Source organism: Onychomys torridus, chromosome 14 (genome assembly GCF_903995425.1).
Source record: "Onychomys torridus chromosome 14, mOncTor1.1, whole genome shotgun sequence".
NCBI lineage: Eukaryota > Metazoa > Chordata > Mammalia > Rodentia > Cricetidae > Onychomys > Onychomys torridus.
The window spans coordinates 82,194,999-82,215,780 of record NC_050456.1 but is presented as its reverse complement, the minus strand read 5'-3'; the positions used below and the strand labels follow the sequence as shown (position 1 = coordinate 82,215,780).

The window sequence follows — 20,782 nt, the reverse complement described above, 5'->3', positions numbered from 1 at the left end:
AATCTGGCAAGCCAAAAGACACAGGTGCAGGAGACTTTGTGGCTGATGGAGTGAAGTGTGCTCACAGGGAAAGCTTGCTCCATCCTTAGTGTTGGAAGCAGACTCCATCAACAGAATAAAGTTGATAGCCCCAGGATTGAGCACCACACCCTGGAGCCACAAATATGTCCTGAGACTCTTTGCCTTAGAAACTGGGAACACTGGGTTGGGGATTTAGCTCAGTGGTAGAGCGCTTGCCTAGCTCCAAAACAAAACTAAACAAAACAAAAAACTGGGAACTCTAAAGCACCTGCAGGCTATAGATATCCACGCCCCCATCCCCCTGCAGGGTGTGTAACACGAGCAGGGTATAAAAGGGTGGAGGCAGCTCTTAGTGCTGTGGCCGCCTCCCCCTCTGGATTTCCTTGGGAGACACCCCTTAGCTAAACGTTAGCTATCACAGGTGGTATGAACTGGGGAGTTTCAGGGCAGTGATGAAACTTCCAAGTCCGTAGACTGAAAAGCTAAGTGTGGCCAGTAGGGGCCTCTGGTGCACAAAGAAAGGCAGCTACTACTGTGAAGACAGCTGTGGCGTGTTGTGGAATGTTTGTTTAACTAGGCAAAGATGTGTTGCATTGGTTTATGATGCATTGGTTTAGCTATGGAAAGATGTGTTGCATTTGTTTATGCTGCATTTGTTTAACTAGGCAAAGATGTGTTGCATTGGTTTATGCTGCATTTGTTTAGCTATGGAAAGATGTGTTGCATTTGTGTTAATTAAATAAAATTAACCTGGGCTCTGAGAGGCAGGTTTAGTAACTAGGTGACAGGAAGTAGCAGGGAGGAGCATAGTATGGGTTTTTTAGTTGGGTGGTGTGGAAGGAAAGAGGTTCCCAAGGACGCCAGCTAAGAGAGAAAGCTAGCCAGTTACTGCTCTAACTCTGAGCTCACAGGTTTTCACCCTAGCCTTCGAATCGCAAGCTTTATTAGAACAATAGAGATAGACATTTAGTTAAAGCTGCCTTTAGGGGCAGCAATAGAGCAGCTGTCTGGGGGAATGAATGTTGAAGTGCATAGGAAGTAGGAAAAACTGAAAACATTTCTTTTAAAATCAGAACTTCACTGAGTGTCTCCTCTGCTCTTATTCAGCACAGTACTTAAGGTCTGGGCAAGAGCAATAAGACAAGAAATGAAAGGGATGTAAAAAGGAAATGAAAAAGAATAATTATATCTCTGTCCAGATGACATGTTCCTACAGTTAAAGCGTCCTGAACACTCCACCAGAAAACTCTTAGATATGATAATCATTCCCAGAAGAGTAGCAGATTTCAAAATTAATATACAAATCCTAGTAAATTTCATATATAGATAGTAATAACAAGTATGTCAAGAAAGAAATCAGGGAAAATTCAAATTCATTTTGCTTTTAAAAAATCCAAAATATTTCTAGGGATAAACCTAACTAAGGACATGAAATACTTGCATAACGAAAACTTTAAAACATTTAAGAAATACATTTCAAGACATTAGAAGATGGAAATATCGGTCTTGTTTGTGGATGAACAGAATATGTACTGTGATAATGGCTAAATTACTAAAAGCAACCTATGGATGCAACATAATCCCCATAAAAGTACAAACCTTCTTCACAGAACTCAAAATCCCAAAAGTCCTACAAAAGCACTCAACACCAGCAATAGCCAAAGCAACCTCAAGGAGAACAACCTGGCAGAAACTTCTCAATGCCTGATGGAAATGATGCAGGGCTGGAGAGGTGCCTCGGCGGTTAGGGATACTTGCTGCTCCCCCAGAGGATCAGAGCTCAGTTCTCAGCACATACACACACACTTTCAAAGAGAAAATATACTTCAGAGCCATAGCAACACAAGCAGCATGGTTCTGGCACAAGAGCAGACATGTAGACAATGGAACAGAATAGAGGAGCCAGAGATAAACTTACAATCTATAAACACCTAATTTTTGACAAACATCTTAAATATATATTGAAAGCCAGTCTCTTCAAAGATGCCACTGGGAAATTGGATTCCACAGGGAAAATGAAACTAGACCCAGAGTTCTCACCCTGCAGGAAATCAATTCTGAACAGACCAAAGACCTTAATACGAGCTTTCAACTTTGAGGCTTCTAGAGGAATACAGTTCAAGACACAACCATAGGCAAAGACTTTCTGAATAAGACTCCAGTGACATGGGAAATAATCCTAATAATTTAAAAAATGGGATTGTGGGGAAACAGCAAAGCAAACTGTTAGCAGAGTAAAGAGAGCCCACAGAAAGGAAGAAGACCTTTGCCAACTATATAGCTTACAGGGGATTAATATCTAGAACCGATAATGACCTAAAAATTAAATGCTCATAAACCCAAATTACCTAATAAATGGAAAAGTGAACAGAGAGTTCTCAAAAAACAAAACACAAATGGCCCATGAACATCTGAAAAATAGCCAAAATCTTTAGCTGTCAGGGAAATTCTTGTTAAAATGGCATGGGTTCTTTCTCACCCAGTCAGAATGAGTTATCAGGGAAAGAAGTGGGGGCTGCAGAGATGGCTTGGGCGTTCTAAGTGCCTGCTGCTCTTGAGAGGACTGGGCTCCCATTACTAGTACCCACAAGATGGCTTGCAACTGCTTGTAAATCTAGTTCCAGGGTATCTGATGCCATCTTCTGGCCTCCATGGGCCCCTGCATGCATGTGGGACACAAACTCACGCAGGCAAAGGTGCAGACATGTTAAATAAGCATGTCTGTTACAACAGACAACAAATGCTGTCAAGGCTGAAGGGAGAGAAACCCTTCTATGCTGGTGGCGCGAGGATTAACTAGTGTTTAGCAACCATGGAAATCTCCAAAAACTAAAAATAGAACCACCTTAATATCCAGCTACTTCACTCCTTGGGCACTGAACTGAAGGACTTTAGGTCAGTGTGACATAGAGGTCCATGTTTTTTTGTTGCACATTTTACAACAGCTGGAATATGATCTAGCCTGGAGGATCATCAACTGATAGAAATGTATTACATGAACTCAATGCCTTCCATTCTGCCTTAACAAAATTACACAATTTTCAGGAAAATGAATAGAAGCAAACAAACAAGAATCAGAAAGACAATACATTTTCTCTCATATGAGGAATTTAGTGTGTGTGTGTGTGTGTGTGTGTGTGTGTATGCATACACGTGTGTGCATGTGTGTTCATACATGAAATTGCCATGATGAAACTCATTTCATTATTTTGTACATTAACTAAAAAAGTTAAGAAAATGGCTTACTATTCTTAGGAAAGAAAAGGAAGCCAGGAAGTCCTGTCCCAGTCTGTCCTGTCACTGGAGCTTGAGCTGTGCTGGAGTGCTTTCCTATGACATGGGAGGCTGGCATAGCTAATGTGGGGGGACAGAAGGACAAGTCTCAGTGAGGCAAAGCTTTGATGGGAGCTAGGGGTGACTTTGAGCAGAGTACCCAACCAGGGGAGGTCCGCAGCCCTTAGTGATTGGTCAGTAACTTTTTTTTTTTAAACTTTCATTGATTCTTTGTGGATTTCACACCATGCATTTCTATCCCACTTATCTCCCCATCCCCTTGCATCTGCCCTCTGCCCTGGCAACCTTCCCCTCAAACAAAACCATATTTAAAATAAAACCAAAAACCAAACCAAACAACAACAAAAAACAAAGAGAGAGAGAGAGAGAGAGAGAGAGAGAGAGAGAGAGAGAGAGAGAGAGAGAGAGGAATCTTGGGGTGGAGGCTGTAGTGTGGCACATTGAATCACACAGTTTAATGCTTTAGTTCTTTCATCTTTACTTGCAGTGAGTCATTGGCCTGGCTGGAGGCCTCCGGCTTCTGCAGCACCACTGATAGTGGGCTTTCACTGGGGCTCCTCTTGGATATCCTGTTGTCCCGTGTCATAGAGATCCTGCTGTTTTGGATCTGTAGGTTCGTCCCCTTCACATGCTCCAACAGTTCATAGATGAAGTGTTGGAGTGGGCCAACTCATAGCCCACTCCATAGCCTGGTTCTGGGCCTGGGTGGTACCTGGGTTGGTCAGCCCACCAGCTTTCCTTCATCACCGCTGTCCTGGAGAGCTCTCCAGTACTGCCTCACCTAGCTCACCCAATGCAGCCTGCAGCCAGGGCCAGGGCCAGTTCTCCTGCTCTCTGGGCCTCAGATTCCAGCCACCCACACTCACAACACCATGGCCAGCTCTACTGTTTTGCCCAGCATAGGGGCAGGACCTTCTCTTCTGATTGCTGTAGTGGGTATCCAACTCAAGGGGTGGGGTTTAGTTCTCCTGCTGGCTAGCTCCCTCATAGCTAGCTCACCTGTGTCCCTGACAACAGGGTGAGCTCTAGTATGCTGCCCAGATGGGGTGTAGAGCCCACTCTGTGCAGAGCTGCTCTCTTGGGTGCTGCAGCCAGTGAGGGTCAGGGCTAGCTCTCCTGTTCTTGAGACCCTGGGGCCAGCTGTCTTACCTGCTCCAGGTGGCAATGGGGGAGGGGGAGGGCATCTTTCACCCATGCCATCACATGGCAGATGACATGGGAGGGGGGTCAGCTCTCCTGGTCTCATGCCCTCAGGGTTGGCTCACCTGTGTCCCCAACCACAGAGTTAGCTCTTATGTGCTGCCCAGGTGTGGTGCATGGGCCATGGACATCACCACAAATCCTAGTTGAAGTAGGACTATGGACCCAGACATGGCCCTGGCAGCAGTTTGACCCAGATGTCATCATGGCCCCGGGGGCAGTATAGCTTTGGGTACCAACATGGTCTCGGTTGGCTGACCAGACCCTGGGCATCTGCAGAGCCCTTGATGGTAACAGGAACTATAGACATCACCCCAGACCTGGCCACTATAGGGCCACAAACCCAGACATAGCCCTAGGCAGCAGCCCGGGCCTGTATGTCTTCATGGCCCCCAGTGGCAGCACTGGCCACCCAGATCAGTATGGCCCCAGCAGCCACATGGTCCTCAGACATGGACATGGTCTTAGGTGGATGATCAGACCCAGGTCATCTGCACAGCCCCTGATGGTAACAGGAGCCATGGTCATCAACTCAGACCCTGGCTGCTGCAGGACCACGGACCCATGAATGTTCCTAGGCAGCAGCCTGGGCCTGGATGTCACCATGGTCCCAGGTGGCCATGCAGGTCACTCAGATTGGCAGGACCCCCATGGCAGCATGGCCCTTAGACACCAACACGCCCCAAGTGGTGGCCCAGACCTCTGGCTATGGATATCACACAGCTGCTCTTCAGGAAATGAAAGGTGCCCATAGGACAAAACTGCTCTCGCTTTCCCAAATAAAGACCATCCAATATGAAATCAGAAGGTTTAATATGACACAATTAAATATATCTGTATATCACGCTGAGGATTTCCTTTAAACATAAGAAGTTACAATTAGGTATATGCTTCCTATATTCAGATAAATTCATTTCTATTAATTATTATTTAAATTCCAGATAGGGGGAAATGACTTGGGAGAGACGTGTCGGAGATGCTAGGCAGGGATACAACACAACTAGAGACATGACAGCACTGTGGCATCGTGTCCTGCTTGGCAGCCCACTTCCCTCGCCACACTGCAACTTGAAATCTTGAAATGTCAAGGCTGAGGGGGATGAAGCAATGGGGACACAGGAGATGGGTGCTTTTCAGACTCAGCCCTACAAACTGGAGCTCAGAGCAATGCACTCTACCTCTCTGGGAACTAGTGCCTTGCACTCTGGGAACTTGCCCTTCCTGAAGTGACTTCTTTCCTTTGTGTGGGGAGATGGTAAGTACAGTGCCCAAATGCTTTGGTAATTTGGATCATCCAGTGAGCACGCATTTCATTAAGTCATCTGGGAGGTGAGAGGAAGCAGAGCCAAAGGGGCTTCCCAGCCTTCTTTCAAGGAGTAGGGGCATCAAAGACATTTTCTGATGCCAGTTACATTGGGGTACTTCCTGGATGAGGCAGGATGGGGAGCATTTACTCCTTGGGACCCTTGGAGCTTGCTAAATACCATACTAAATCTGGTTTTGTCACTTTGAGGAAAGCGTACCATGGGCGCCTGTTCTTATAATGCAGAAACAAGAATCTTAATATTAAAAATGCATTTCAGGGCTGGGATCTTCTATAACTTTGCAAGGGTGCAAGGGTGAGCTATCATCTGGGTCCCTGCTTTTGGAGCAGATACAGTGGCCATACTCCAGGAGGGATAAGGTGTCTGCCCTTAGGATCCACATGGGGTAGACATGATCAATCACTGTGCTGGGGGTGCATCAGGAGGAATGGGTAGAATGATATGATAATACCCTTGTCATATGCTCCAGGGATGCAGGACACTGATCTCTTTCCCAGAGATTTCTCCTGATGGTGAGATTGTCTTACAGGCAAATGTCAAATGTGTTTCTACACATGATGGTTCCTAATAGGTGTCTTGTTGTCTGTGCTGGCCCATCCACCCCTTCTCCAGCCACTTACAGATGTAAGCACACTCCCACGGAGGCCACGTGGATTTCTAATTACTGTGTCATTGATACAACAATGTGAAAGTATGCTTTAGGGAAAAGATTTTTGTCAAGACCTTGATACAAATGAGCTGAGTCTTTCCTTCCCTCTTAACTGGGTGTTTCCACACATCTGCTATTAAGTTAAACAAAAGTACACCTAACTAGCCACCTGCACTGATGATGGAGCCTGAAGGACCCTGTTACTACCCAGAAGCTGCAGAAACGACATCCGGTTGTGGTCCTAGAACTCGTGGTGGGGTCCCGCCAGCTCCAGCTTCCATGCCTACTGGGGAAGGGCCTTCAGAATGGCATTCACCTCCTCGGCCACAGCTGTCAGCACAAACTCAAACTGCTCCTAAGGAACAGACAAGTGAGAAGGGGTGGTGAGTGACAGACATTCTCTTCCCACCCCAGTGGAACCTGGAAGAAACTGTTTAGGAAATGGAGTGGTCAGAAGGAGGGTTCTTTCCTTGCTGGGTTGCTGACCTAGGTTGTGACCCTTGGATTTGGGAATTGCAAAGCCTTGCTCCCACTGCTGGAAGGCACTTCCATAGCCATAATGGGGACAGGAGTCACCTGTCTTTGCAATTTGTCACCATATCCAAGTGCCTCAGTAGATGGGGTGGGGGTGGATGCAGATGCATGACTGTTATTGCATCCACCACCACAGTGATGCTGAAGTGGGATGCAACTACTGCTTCTGAAATAAACAGGTCATCTCCAACTTAACCTCTATCAGGTCCCTCCTGCCATCTATGGACCTCTTAGGATAGCGAATCCCACACCCACTAGCAAATGGAAAGGGACATGGCCCCTATTTTCTCTGCTAAGGACAATGGCAGAGAGAGAGACAGAGAGAGAGACAGAGAGAGAGAGAGAGAGAGAGAACGAGAACAAGCCTGTCTCCTTTCAAGTTCAGATGGAGGTGGGTGGCCATCTTCTCCTTTCTCAGCTTCTACAAAGCACTTGCAGACTCTGTGGCTCAAAGCCCTGGTGGCATTAGGCACTGGCTGATCACATTGCAGAGTCACAGACATAATTTGTGCATGCTGTTCCCTAGGTAACAGTCACAGATTGTGAACAGCCCTGTATATGCTTACAAACTTATTGCAGTGCCAGCACTAGTGTGCATCTGGCACCAGCCCCTGCCTCACCACAATATTACACATTTGGACCTTTAGTGGCCTGTGGCTATGTCTGGTGCCAGCCCCTGCTCTACTATGGTGTTACCACACATAGATGGGAGTTCACTTTGTAGCCCAGTTGACCTGTAACTGACTCTATTTCAGGCCAATCTTGAAATTAAGATCTTCTTGAGTCTTGTCTCCCAAACACTGGACTCACTGATATGTACCCACCACCCTTGGCTGTGCCCACAATTGGAGTGGCATCACCTGGCCCCAGGGGTTGGGGTCCAGAAAAGAAGTAGTACATTTGCAATAGGAATCTATATTCAGCAAACATTTAAAAGCCAGTGGAAGCTGCATCTACAGAATAAAGCACATGATGGTGACTGGAGTTGCCAGGGCAGGAAGGACCACATGTCTCCTGGTGCTGGCTGGACACGCAGCAGAAGGGCATTAGAAAGAACACTGGGTTCTTCTGAGCAAAGGAGTAGTTTTTAAAGCAGCTAAAATTCTGTTTATAGAAAGCAGATCCTCTGGTCTCTTCCAGTCTGGCCCCACACCTGGAGAAGCTCAGGTTAGAGCAGGTGTTGGTTGTTGTATGTCGCTGCTGGGTAGGGAGAAATACCTCTCACCAGGCCAGGCTGTGACATGGAAGGACACTTGTGTGGGCCAGTTGAGCTGGTCAGGAAGGAGAGTCTACTCTCAAGGGGTGGCCACCCCTTGAATACCATGTATTTCCTAGGCTGTGGTGGTCTGGAGACTTTGTGGATGGTTATTCAGTTGTAACTATGCTTACATTTGAATCCTTCTGCTTGGGTGGTTGCTATGAAAACTGTGGTTCCTCATTCTAAGGAGAGCTTCAGTGAAGTGTGATGTCAGTACCTACAACCCTGAGGTCTTCACACCTGACAGGAGGCGCTTCCCTAGGAGGTGCTGAAAGGGGACCTAAGACCCAGTGTCTCTCTGTGTCACTGATGCCCCTCTTGATGATGATAGACTAGCCTGTAGCTTGGAGGACAGAACCAGGAGAGGTGGGATGGCCATCATGTGTATGAATGGGTGGGGTGGGGACTGAGTCAGACAGACAGAGAAATAGAATCATAGCAAGAAAGACAGACAGAATAATAAGGAGAGACAGAGATGGAGAAGAAAGAACAGAGATTCTGAAAAGGGGAGGAGAAAGAAAGAGAGAAGGGAATGAGGGAGAGAGATAAAAAGGGCAGACAGACAGACACAGGGAGATGGGGACATGAGATAGTGGATTGGGTCACTTCTGGGTATGACCCAGAACCCCCTGACTGAATCTTCATCACTTGGTCCAAGCTTAGCCTATCAGGAAAGGCAGAACACATCTGAGGCCAGTGTCCCTTTTCTAGAGACCTGGGATCTCCATCTGGTATGGCTGATGAGAAGGTGGACAGGTTGTCGAAAGGGTGGACTTGTGGAGCAGAAGACAAAAGGGAATGATCTTAGAATGCAGGAATGAGATGCTGAGGGTGAGTGGGCATTGAGCACCATGTCCTCGCATACATACACACACATTCATACACTCACATCACATCCATATCTTATACCCTTCAAGACACGTTAACACCATATTCACATATATTCACACCCACGCACACTCACACTCACTCACTTTTCCCACACACATTTCACAACCCATACACTCACATGCCCGACTCACACCCCACCAGACTCATTCACCCTCACACTCACTCATGCATACCTTACTAATTCACACACACTCACTCATGCATCTCCATGTATCCACATGCAAACCTCATTCTCACACACATGTCGAGTGGGAAGTTCACCGTGTACTCCTTACTTGCACACTGTCATGCACACCCTCAGGTGTGCCCATCTTGGCGAGCACAGCATGATTACTTCTGTGTTGTAGGATAGGCTAGTCACTGTTCTAGAAGAGGAAATATCACAGGCGAGGGGCTTAGGAGACTGAGGCAGGAGGATGATCATGAATTCAAGGACAGCCTGGGCTACATAGGGAAATCATGAGACCACTTATTAAATGAAATGAGCCAGTCTCACAGAAAGAAGTATTACATGCTTTTGTTCATAGTGGGAGGGGAAAAAAGGATGTAAAATGAAAAGGAAGTGATTAAGGCTGTGGAAGGAAAAGGACAAGAATGAGGTGAACATGAGGGAGGTACTTGAGTGGACAGGAACACCAGGGAAACCTTTCCTCCACACAACCTACACGAATAACAAAAAACAAATTCAAACAAACTCACAGCAATGAAAGGGTTAAAGCCTTTAGTTACTATGGCAACTCACCCCACCCTGGGGAAGGGACACAGCTGAGGTAAGGAGTAGCCTGAGCCCCGCCTGGATGTGATGTGTGCAGTTCTTCCTGACACCTTGCCTCCCTTCTTCAAGGTCAGCGCCTCTGGCACCTGGCAGAATCAGGAGTAGCTGCCCTAGATGTGAATTCACGGTCAGAGGGGCACCTTATTGGAACTCTTGTCTTAATTCTGGCTAAATCCTCAGAGGTGGCCAAGCCTCTGTGTGTCTGGGTGTCTCTTCTCTGTCCATGGTGCTCGGGCAGGCATCTGTTAGCTGTTTTCTGTGCGTGTGACTGGCCTAGGTTCCAAGGAGAAAAGCTGTTACCCTTCGACTTGCTTTAACAATGAGAATGTGCTGTCAGGGGTCTCAGCCCATCCAGGCTCATGGTCAGCACCAATCAGTGGTCCTTACCTTTCCTCAGGTCCAAATGTTGGGTGCAGTCAAGGACCTTCCTGTGAACTGAGTGCCCATGACCTGCTTTCAGCTCATGTGAGGAGTGTTAGACTGCACAGCACCGTCTGGCCCCAGTAAGTTTTCTGTTTTTGTGAAACTAGAGTTCCCAGAGGAGCTTGGCATCATAAAGTGAATCTGAGGAAGTGCCATAAATGTGGAAGGATGGTGACGTCTGTGTTGCCATGGACACAGGAGCAGGTTTCCATCTCTTAACATCCAGCCTGAGGGAGGGGATGAATCCTGTCACCATCCACCAGAGAGCAGGCTGCATGGGTAGATGTGGTCCCTGAGCCTGTGTCAGCCTGTGAGCCGGCTGCAGGGCTGGAGCATGTGGGCTTTAGAGTTATATGTGTCAACACTGGGTGGAAGTGAATACACACTACACAGTAATAATCAGTATAATTATTAATAATATAATAATCAGTATAATAATCTCCATTGCCACAAAGCACTGAGGCTTGGGCTGGGGCAGGGACCTGACTTGGACTTCATGAGGTAGGCTTTGGCAGCAAGATTCTGATATCTGAGAACTAGATGGCTTTCTTCCTGTGATGAGTTGGGCATTTCCTCTACTTCTGGTACATACTTTCCCTTGGGATTAGTGCAGATCCCTCATAAAACCAGCTGACGTTCTGGGCACTCTGAGCTGTTTGGTATGGAAAGAGATCTGTAAGGTTCACAGTGGCACAGATGGAAGGGACTGGATCGTATTTCCCGTAGACTCTCTGAAGCAGAATGTGGCTCCAGAGGCAGGATTCACTTTGTATTCCTGGGTCAAAGTGTCCCTGACTTTCCTACCATTACCAGCCTCTGCCTTGTTCTGAGCTGCCTGCTCCAAGGTGGTACCCCAAATGGCCTCTCACAGCTAGGTGCCCCTCCTTTCCAAGGGCACAAAGCCTGTGAGTCACCTGTCATTAAGAGCCACTGTTCTGTGACAGATCTGTCCAGGTAGCCTTACATCTCCAGAGAGTGATAGGCATACACATGGCCCCAGGACACTGAGGGCTCTCCCACAGGACCCTGAGCAACTATGGAGGGGAAATGCTCTGCAGTGGGGAGACCTGCAGACACACTTTAATAGTGGTAGATAACTGGGGCTGTGTGCTCTGGGGAAGAAATCTACCTCCCAATGGCCCTGCCTCATCACCAAGGGACATCTGAGGAACTTGGCCAACAAGTAGTTTATGGATCACTAGCCTATCATAGACCAAAGGAGATGAAGGGAGGGGATGTTCCAGGCCTGGCAATTCTGGAATGACTGTTTCTACAAGAGGTTATGGGCAGGTACATGTGTGGGTATGGGATGCTCAGTCTGTGGTCTAATGGTGACCCCTGGTTTTAACTACTGTGTTGTGGTTACATTCGAGGTGTTAATATTGGTGGGAACTGGGGGGGGGGTGTCTGGAGGTTATCTGCATTATTTTTGTAATTGCTTTAAAAAAGATTCAGTTGGTTATGCCTATATGTCTGTGTGAATGTATATGCACACATATGTGTGGGTGTCCACAAAAGCCAGAAGAGGGAGTTGGAGCCCATTGATCTGGAGTTACAGGCTGTAGTAAGCCGCCTGACATGGGTTTTGGGAATCAAACCTAGGTACCCTGTAAGAGCGGAAAGTGCTCTTAACCTCTGAGCTGTTTCCCCAGCCCCATTGTTTTTACAAGTCTAAACTAAGTTCAGACTTTTAGATAAATGCCCAGGAAAAGACAAACTGTAGTTTACAAAGTTCATTCACAATAATATCCTGCCTCACAGAGGAAAATAATAAAGCCAGGCAGCAGAGAGCCTGCCCAGCACAGAGTCCACATCCAGGGAGGAAGGACCTGGCAGGCGAGGCCCCTTAAGGGACCTTGCTCTCCTGCTTACAACCCCTCTGTGGCCTTGTAAGAGGGTCAGGTTGATTTCTCCTCAGTGCTCCAGTTAACACTGGCAATGAGACCCAGCCAGACAACTCAGGGAGGGATTTTAAAAAATAATCCATCAGTCAAAACCTACTCAATCCAATGTTGTCAGGCTCAGCACTTCTCCTGCAGAGACTATGGTGCCCGACTTCTCAGTACCTGAGCAGAAAGTGGGGACTTAATAGTTACCATGTGTAACAGAGGGATTCAGTAGATCTGTATCATGAGCTAGGAACCCCCAGGTTGTAGCACCAGGGAGTAAGGCCTAGCCCAGAGTAAGGCCAGCCTGACCTCACAGGGGTGCCCATACACAGAAAGAATTTTTCCTCCAGTGCTAAGGATGGAGCTCAAGAAAACCCTGGTAGGTAAGCACTGGGCCCTGGAGCATTGCTCTCCCAGCCCAAGTAAGAGTTTGAATTATTTTATGTACATTGGTATTTTGCTGGAGTTTCAGATAATTCTGAGCTGCCACATAGGTACTGGGAATTGAACCTGGGCCCTCTGGAAGAGCATCCAGTGCTTTTAACACCTGAGCCATCTCTCCAACCCCCACCCCCTACAAGTAAGAGTTCTTATAACTTGAGATACTCGAGTTGCCGAGGTAATTTCATAAGAGCAACTTCACATGTATTTGGATGTCAGTAGCCTCTGGGGTCAGGAATGCACCAACAATGAAGAGGAGCTGTATCCTAGGATATATATCCATCTTTGGGACAATTGGTGAGGGCTTTGCCATTGGGGGCAGGCAATTTTGGAATGTCAAGAGAATGAGACGTTGCACACAGCTAGTTCTGTGAGCTTGAGAACAAAGCTTTTGTTTTTAGTCATGCTGTGATAAATCTGTGTTATTTTTCAGACCTAATTGGTCTGGTGCCCTCAATCCTGGTGATGGCTGCATAGCACGATGGTGGCTGAGGATCCTGGGGATGAAGGCAGGCAGAGTGTTTGGAGGTGCTCCTCTGGGTAGGTTCTGGGATTGGCCACTTTTATGAATATGTAGTTCTTGACCAGAGGTACAGCTCAGTGGTGGGATGCCTGTCTAGCATGTGTGAAGCCCTGAGTTCTACCCTTAGTCCATACACCTTCTGACATGTTCTCCCCCCTCTGCTAAATCTGGTAGAGAGTGATAGATGGTGTTTCAACTAGTTGGGTCTAACTGAATCTTAGATATTGAAAGCACTTGAGTGGCTCCTGGAATAGCAAGGAACCTCTTGGGAACAGCCCCCTGTGCCTGTGCCTCTGCCTGCTGGGGACTGACTTGGACGATGCCCACCCAGACCAGAACCATTGTGTATGGCTTATGTAAGTCCAGCTTCATCCCTTCTCTGCTCTCAGGAAAATCACGCAGAGAGGCACCTTTAATGCATTTAAAGTCCCGGAGGATTGATTGACAGTACCTTTGTCTGGACCATGCCTGGTCTCTGGTCCCTCAAGTGCTCCAGGGTCGCTGCGATATCAATCTCTTTAGCACCTGCAACAAATCACAAATTGGGCTGAGCTCAGTGCACAAGATAATCCACACTGCATCTGCCAATCTCCTGCTATCTGGCTCCCTTTGGGCAAAGAGGCCAATTGAAAATTATTACACTCATCCTTCAGCAGCTTGGCAGGCAGCAGCAATTCCAGTGTTCATCTAGAAAAATAAGGCCAGGGCAGCTTTCATTAGCATTAATTCAAGAATGCTGGACTGAAAAACTGTTATAAGATGCTTGCATAGGTACTCACTAGCAGCTAGAGCTTTATCGGTGTGTGTGTGTGTGTGTGTGTGTGTGTGTGTGTGTGTGTGTGTGTGTGTATGTGTGTGTGTGAAGGATACACTAAATCATAAGAAAGAACACACTAGGATTAGTCTCTCTTTAAAATATGAAAGGTTAGACTGATCTTTCATGGCTGAATACTGGCTTTTCAATGTACAATTCCTTGCCTCCTTAAAATGAGGGCCCTAGATCTGAAGACAAGAATGCAACCGTGCTGCCTTCATAGTAGGTGGTTCCATGGAGAATCCCATCTTCTCTAGCCAGCACCCATCTAGGTGATGACAGCGCCCTTAAACAGGCTGTGAGGTGTGAGTACAATCTTGTTAATTTAACACATACTCTTGTCTTTCTATTTGGCTGTCCTTTATTACCGAGCTTCTTCTCTTTTTAAAAACAGGTTTATATGTATGTGAGCACTTGGCCTACATGTATGTGTGTGTACTGTGTGTGTGCCTGGTGCTCATGAGTGCTGGCAGAGCACTGGGTCTTTTGGAACTAGATTATATAGATGGGTGAGTCCCTGTGTGGGTGTTGGCATGGGTGCTGTGGACTGCTCAGTCATTTTTCCACCCTCTAGTAGCCAGCTTCTCAAACCATGGGCCCCATGTGGGTTCATGTAAACCATTGTGGCTTGAGAAAAAATTGGCAATGATGAAAGGTTTCAGAATGTGCAACAACCAAAAATTAATTCAAAATTAAATGCCTGAAGTATTGGAGGCATTTCCGACTGTGGTTGCCTCAGCTATACTGTGTGTGTTCACTAGATTCTGAACATACAACATGTGTGTGCGCTGCACATGTCATGCCACACAACAGAGAACATCGTCTTGGCTCATACTGGAGACAGTTGTGTGTCATGAATTACCATGTTTTCACTCTACATGCAAAGTTTTCTGCGCTTACTTAATAGTGGGTTAATGATGAAAAACAAAGATTTTAAAAATATTTCCCTACTGTTATTCCTTAGCATGGAGGCATCAAATTAGTATATCTTTGGACTGAACTCTGATAGAATGTTTAAATTTTTTAAAAAAAGGCTAGTTGAGTTGCTGACTTGACTTTCAAATAAAACTGTTAAAGGAATTTTGGCTTGGAATTAGGATAGCATTTCTGGTGATTCCTGATGTGATTTTAAACATACTTCTGCTCTTTTCTACTACGTATTTATGAGAAGCCATGTATTTGGCCTTGACAATTATAAAATCAAAATATTGACCCACTCTGGAAACACTGAAGAAACTCCATGCCATGCAGTATCAAATATTCAGCCAAGAGTTATTTATTTATGCAAAACAAACACTAGCATGCAAATTTGCCTTAGTCTTTAACAAATGATAAATTATACATTTACCAATGAACTATTTTAAAATACATTTCTTTATGATTTATTTCCAGAAAAAAATGTTTGATTTGTATACCTTTCTCATATGTCTATATGCCTATGATGATGTAAAAATTCCTCAGGTATAAAGGAGTCATGGACAGAAAACTTTAAGATGCCTGCTGTGGTAGGCAGCTGTTGAGGCAGGCAGCAGCCTACCTGAGAGCTTGTTGCAGGTTCGAATGGGGAAGGAAGTGTCCACTGGTATGAGTAACCCAGAATGCTGTGGGAGTCGGAGGAGCAGGTACAGCCTCACAGAAGGTCAGGAACCACTAGCAGACCCCACATAGATCTAGCCCATAAGTGATCACATTGTTAGCAGAATATGGCAAAGTAGGTCAAGAACTGTCTCCCTCCCCATGGAAGAGGCAGGGAAACTGGTCAGAGGCAGCAGCCTGTCCAAGGTCAGAGTGGTTGGCTGCATTATGGGGCCTGGACCCTGCTGAGTACAGGATGGGGAGGACTTTGGAGAGTCACAACTGGGAAAACAGCATTTTCTGCCACAAGTTATTAGCTTGTCCACGTGCCTCAGCCACCAAGTTCTATTCTACCCTGTGCATGTGCAGCTGTCCTGGCACCTGAGCTGCCAGTGGTGTTCCTATGTAGCAGGCTATGACCTAGGCTGCCACAGAAAGATCACCAGCTCTGGTGAACACATCTCATTAGAATGGTCATGACTACAAAAAATATGTCTTTTGAGGTACCTTTCTGAAACAAAGGAAGACATGGAACCACAGACACTGTTCTGTGTCATGTCATGAAGACGGTACATGGGTTCCAATTCAAGGTCACTGACCTTCTTCCCTCGTCTTCCTACTTGTCTGTGATGGGGGTGAGCATGGGTCTATGGGCCAGCCCTCCTGTGTTACTCACAGGACACAGCAGATGCTGGCTGCCATTTCACAATGAAACCAGTACAGAGAATGGAGTCTGACAAACTGTACTCTCTCTGGCTTCAGGTGAAGGGGGATGGCTTAGCTCTCACAGTGACCCCTCAGCTTCTGGCCCAGTATCCTTGAAGTTGGGAGACTTGGGGTCAGCATGAACCATCTGCTTCTTGATCCTTCCTTGGTATGATTAAGGATTCACCTGGCACATGGGCTTAAAAACAGCCTCCCTGAACCTGTCCTTTTAAACTAGCAGAATGAAAAAACGCCTCCTAGCAGCCCTAGTCCTGAGGGGCTGTCATATGACAAACCAGGATAGAGACCTCTCATGCTGCCTGATGCTTCAGGAACATCTCCTTCCAGAAGTCTGGCTAGGATGCAGGGACCTCCCAGAGCCAGGCAAAGTGTCATCTGGGTGAAGTGGCTATCCTTTATGGACCTTCACTGCTGATGACACGCCATCCTTGGTGAAATGCTTCTGTTACTCTAGGATGTCGTTTTGGACTACAAGTTCTGAATATAGGGGATGGGAAGACACATGAGCCCGCCTCTAGACAAAACACTTAAAACACCAAACAGTACCTAGAGGGCTCAGAACTCTACTCAGCTTGAAGCCAACCAAAACTGAAGAGTGGAGGAGATTAAAGGAATGCTGGAAAAGTTCAGAGCACTACAATTAGCAAGTAATGGATTTATTAAGTGAGATCAATGGTCTGACGTGGATGACTGATGAATTCTAGAATGCCAGAATTAGGAGTAATTAGTAATTTGAAGTATGTAGACACACTTTAGTAGGACTCTAAGCAGAATCTTTGTTGAGGGATAGGCAGGTGGCAGGAAGAGTTCAGAGCAGCCCCAGTCTCCTGTCCGTGGCCTCTTGAGCACCAGTGGGACTCCACTGTGACAGGCATGTACACATCTATGCATAGTTGCTGGGTGAGAAAGTGGGTGGTGCAGTGGTGGACCCTCATGCACAACATATAAGCCTTGCTGAATAGAAAGGGATTTGCTTAAATCCCCGCCACTAGGAAGCTCTCGTTCTCTTGTGTTTATAATGGAACTTTCTCCTGCAAAACAAACAACAGAACCCTTTTGGTGACACTGGGAAGGAGCTGGCATGTTATGGTGCAGAGGAGCAGACCTTTGACTATGGTGCTCAAGTTCAAAGGCATTGAACACTTGGAGAACTCCAATGCATGACAATGAAGTCCAAATGGAAAGAGATATGAGTTGCAATGGACAGGGACACAGTGGGGCCCTTGGGGAGGACCTATGAGCTTTAGCCCCAGATGAGGAACATAATGGGGTTCCCAGGAAGGCCTAGGCAATTTTTGTACAAAGGCATAGGGCTGTGTGACACTAGATATAGACTGAAGTCACTTTCTTGGAATTGATGGAGTTTTATTGAAACTGTTGACTTCAGGGATTTATAACAGAAGTGGAAGCGGGCCAGGCTCTGGGCTCTGGTGGGCCTTTGTCTTGACTCACATGTGTAGGTGGGTTTCCTTCTTGGCTTCCCTTTCTCCTCTACCCTGGAAAAGTCCATCCTCTTGCCTGCTGCTGGTAGACCAGAAAGCATGACTAGCATAGGCCATCATGATGGGTTAGTCCCTTAAGGGTCACTGGGGTGCCACTGAGGCATCACTCTATGAACACCAACCACTCTTACTTTCCTAATTCACAGAGGAGCCATTGGTTGAAAAGTTTACATATGAGCTAAGTACCTTTTAAGACAGCATAGTTTTGGTTTTTTTTTTTTAGCTTTAGGTAAAAATATCACCCACCAGACAATAAGCATTAAAAGAACACTAGTATTAAAGTATTAAAACTATTTTTTTACAATGAAAGAATCAATTTGAAGTTAAAGCAAACTGAGCAAAAATGCCCCTGGTGTGTCTTTATAAGATCTGCTTCGATCCTCTTTGGGTTTGGTTCTTGGAGGCAGAGCTGTGTGGCTCGGCTAATGTCATCAGCTCGTCTCATTCCCAGTGACCAGAGTGAGGAGGGCTCCTGAAGTCATTCCTCAGATGCCCCCGCAGCATGCTTCACAGGGTAACTCAATAAGCATGGATGGTTCCCTGCACATGTTCCTACCCACAAGGCTCTGCATACTGCTAAGATGCAGTATATTCTTTTCTCCTCAAAATGAAAAAGACATCATGTATCAAGTGTCCAGGAGAGAAAGGACTTTTTGCTGGAATAAAATATTTCCACTGGGGACAGGAGAGAAGGCTCAATGGTTAGGAGCTCTAGCTGCTCTTCTAGAGGACCTGGGTTCGATTCCTAGAACCGATACGACCTCTAATAACTTCCTATAATTCTGGATCCTAGGGGGTGTGACACAGGGAGTTCTGGACTCCAATGGCACTGCACACATGTGGTACACAGGCATATATGCAGGCAAAACTCATATGCATAAAATAAAACTAAAATAAATCCAATTTTGATGCTAATCTTAGAAGGAACTGAGACAATGGACTTTCCTAAATAAATTCATTATTTTTTTGATATTACAATATAGTTACAATAGCTTTCCTTTCCCTGTCTCCATCCTAACCTTCCCATACACCCCTCCTTGATCTCTTTCAACTTCATGGCTTTAAAAAAAAATCACATGCATGTATGTGTATATATATGTTAATACACATATATTCCTAAATATACCCTGCTCAGTCTGTATAATGTTAAATACATTTTAAAGGAATGAAGTGACGGCTATGATACTAAAAGGCACAAAGAAGAAAAACATCTACATTCCAGGAGGTGAGCAGAGCTCCTCACACGGTCTATCTAGATGTGTTCTCTTGGCGGTAAGCTCTCAGTTGGAAGAGCTGAATCAGACTGTTCCATCATGGAGCTAGTGGATGTAGGACATAACCAGATCCCCTTCACATCCAGCAGCACAGGGCTTGTCTCAAAATCATGAGGTCCAGAGATATGGTGGATGTGTTAAGAGTGTCTATTCTTCTTGCAGCTGGGCTGCTTATTGACACCAACGACATACTACATGCATATATGCGTGTCACTTACGCCTCCACATTCCATATTCACCACTGCGTACTTGCATGCCCATGTGCAGTCACCTCATGAGCCCACATTGCATATATGCTCCCCTCATGCACACATGCCTGCATGCTCATGTGTATGTCCACCTCACACCCTGCATTTCGTATGTACGCCTGCTTGCATGTGTGCCCATGTGCACACAGCCATTTCACACCTGACACTGCCTTTCCCTCTCTCCTGGCCTCTGTGCTGGGCAGGTTTCACTTTACACATTTTATGACCCATTGTAACTGAGGAATTACCAAAAAATACAAGCCCAAGAATTTTTCTTTCTGACCTAGATAACTTATAGTCTCCATTTTGCAAAATTTCTGGGCCTCTAAGGAGACAACTTTTCTCTATATTCATTTGAAATCCAAAAATATCTGGGCAGAATACATGGGCATTCTGTTTTTTCCCTTTGAACAAATTCTAAACCCCTGGTCTGAAGAAACTGAAATGTTTCTAGATCTTTACAATAAAGTACAATAAAATCTAGAGCTCTGAGAGCAACTGTTGCAGAATCGGGAGCCATGTAAAATACCTAGCAGTGTTCCAACTGCGTCTGGAGCCTCTGACTATACTGCACAGATCCTGACTGCTTGGGATTCTCCCCTGTGATTCCGTGATGTGGAGCGGATTCAAGGAAGGATCACAAAGTGATGGGGTGACCCTAACGGCAGCCCAGGGACAGAGCCGCTCTGACTCCCTAGGACCGCCCTTTCTTGACAGGGGTCCTAAATCTTACTCACACTGGGAGTCAGCTGCCACTGCCCAATAATTGAGGACACTCTGTCATCAGGCACGGAGGGCCTCGAATTGCTCCCTACAAGGATGTCTCCCTGGTGGAGGAAGAGGACATTGATGTGAGGTATGGGTACCTGGGAGCCCATGGGGCTGAGGACAGAGTCTCCTAGGATAACTGTAGGGGAGGGAGACCACAACTTTGGACTAAATAACAGACCAACCTATGTTCTGAGGTGAGGCGCAGCTGAAAGGGAATGGCCCTGCTTGGAGTAAGGGGTTTGGACCTCTGGAAAGGAATCCTTTTAGGTGGTGCAGTATGGAAGGGGCTAATGTAGTGTGGCCATTCTTCTCTGGCTGAGGCGAGGCACAGCCAGGAATTCCTGCTGTTTGGTGGCAACGCACCATCTCACAAGGATATGGTTCCTTGTACAGGACAATAGGTGTAGTGTCGATGTGGATGTAGTAGTTTCAGCCCTTCCCAGTAGATAAGCATTTTCTTTGTCTATCCTAAGGGCTGTGAGGGGACCGCCCTGTACCCTTTTGCTGTCTGATCTGGAATATGTTTGGCTCCCAGCTTCCAAGGTACGGGTTCCAGGCAGTAGTGATGTCACCCCAATGCCTGGTCACCACCTCTGGCACACTAGGAGCTCAGAAGAAATGTTGAGAGAGCACATGGACAGCAGGGACC

General features: G+C 46.4%; 1 protein-coding gene across 1 annotated transcript in view; it reads right to left on the bottom strand.

The window, feature by feature from the left end:
* Window positions 1-5,311: 5,311 nt before the first annotated feature.
* Ptprn2 (protein tyrosine phosphatase receptor type N2) overlaps window positions 5,312-20,782 on the bottom strand; it is a 723,577-nt gene continuing 708,106 nt past the window's right edge. Inside the window, exons 21-24 of the mRNA XM_036205661.1 lie at window positions 20,100-20,189; window positions 15,575-15,638; window positions 13,675-13,748; window positions 5,312-6,844 (exon numbers count right to left, since the gene is read on the bottom strand). Of these exons, the coding sequence (XP_036061554.1) occupies window positions 6,773-6,844; window positions 13,675-13,748; window positions 15,575-15,638; window positions 20,100-20,189 (300 nt within the window). The 3' untranslated portion in view covers window positions 5,312-6,772. The remainder of the gene's footprint in view (window positions 6,845-13,674; window positions 13,749-15,574; window positions 15,639-20,099; window positions 20,190-20,782) is intronic.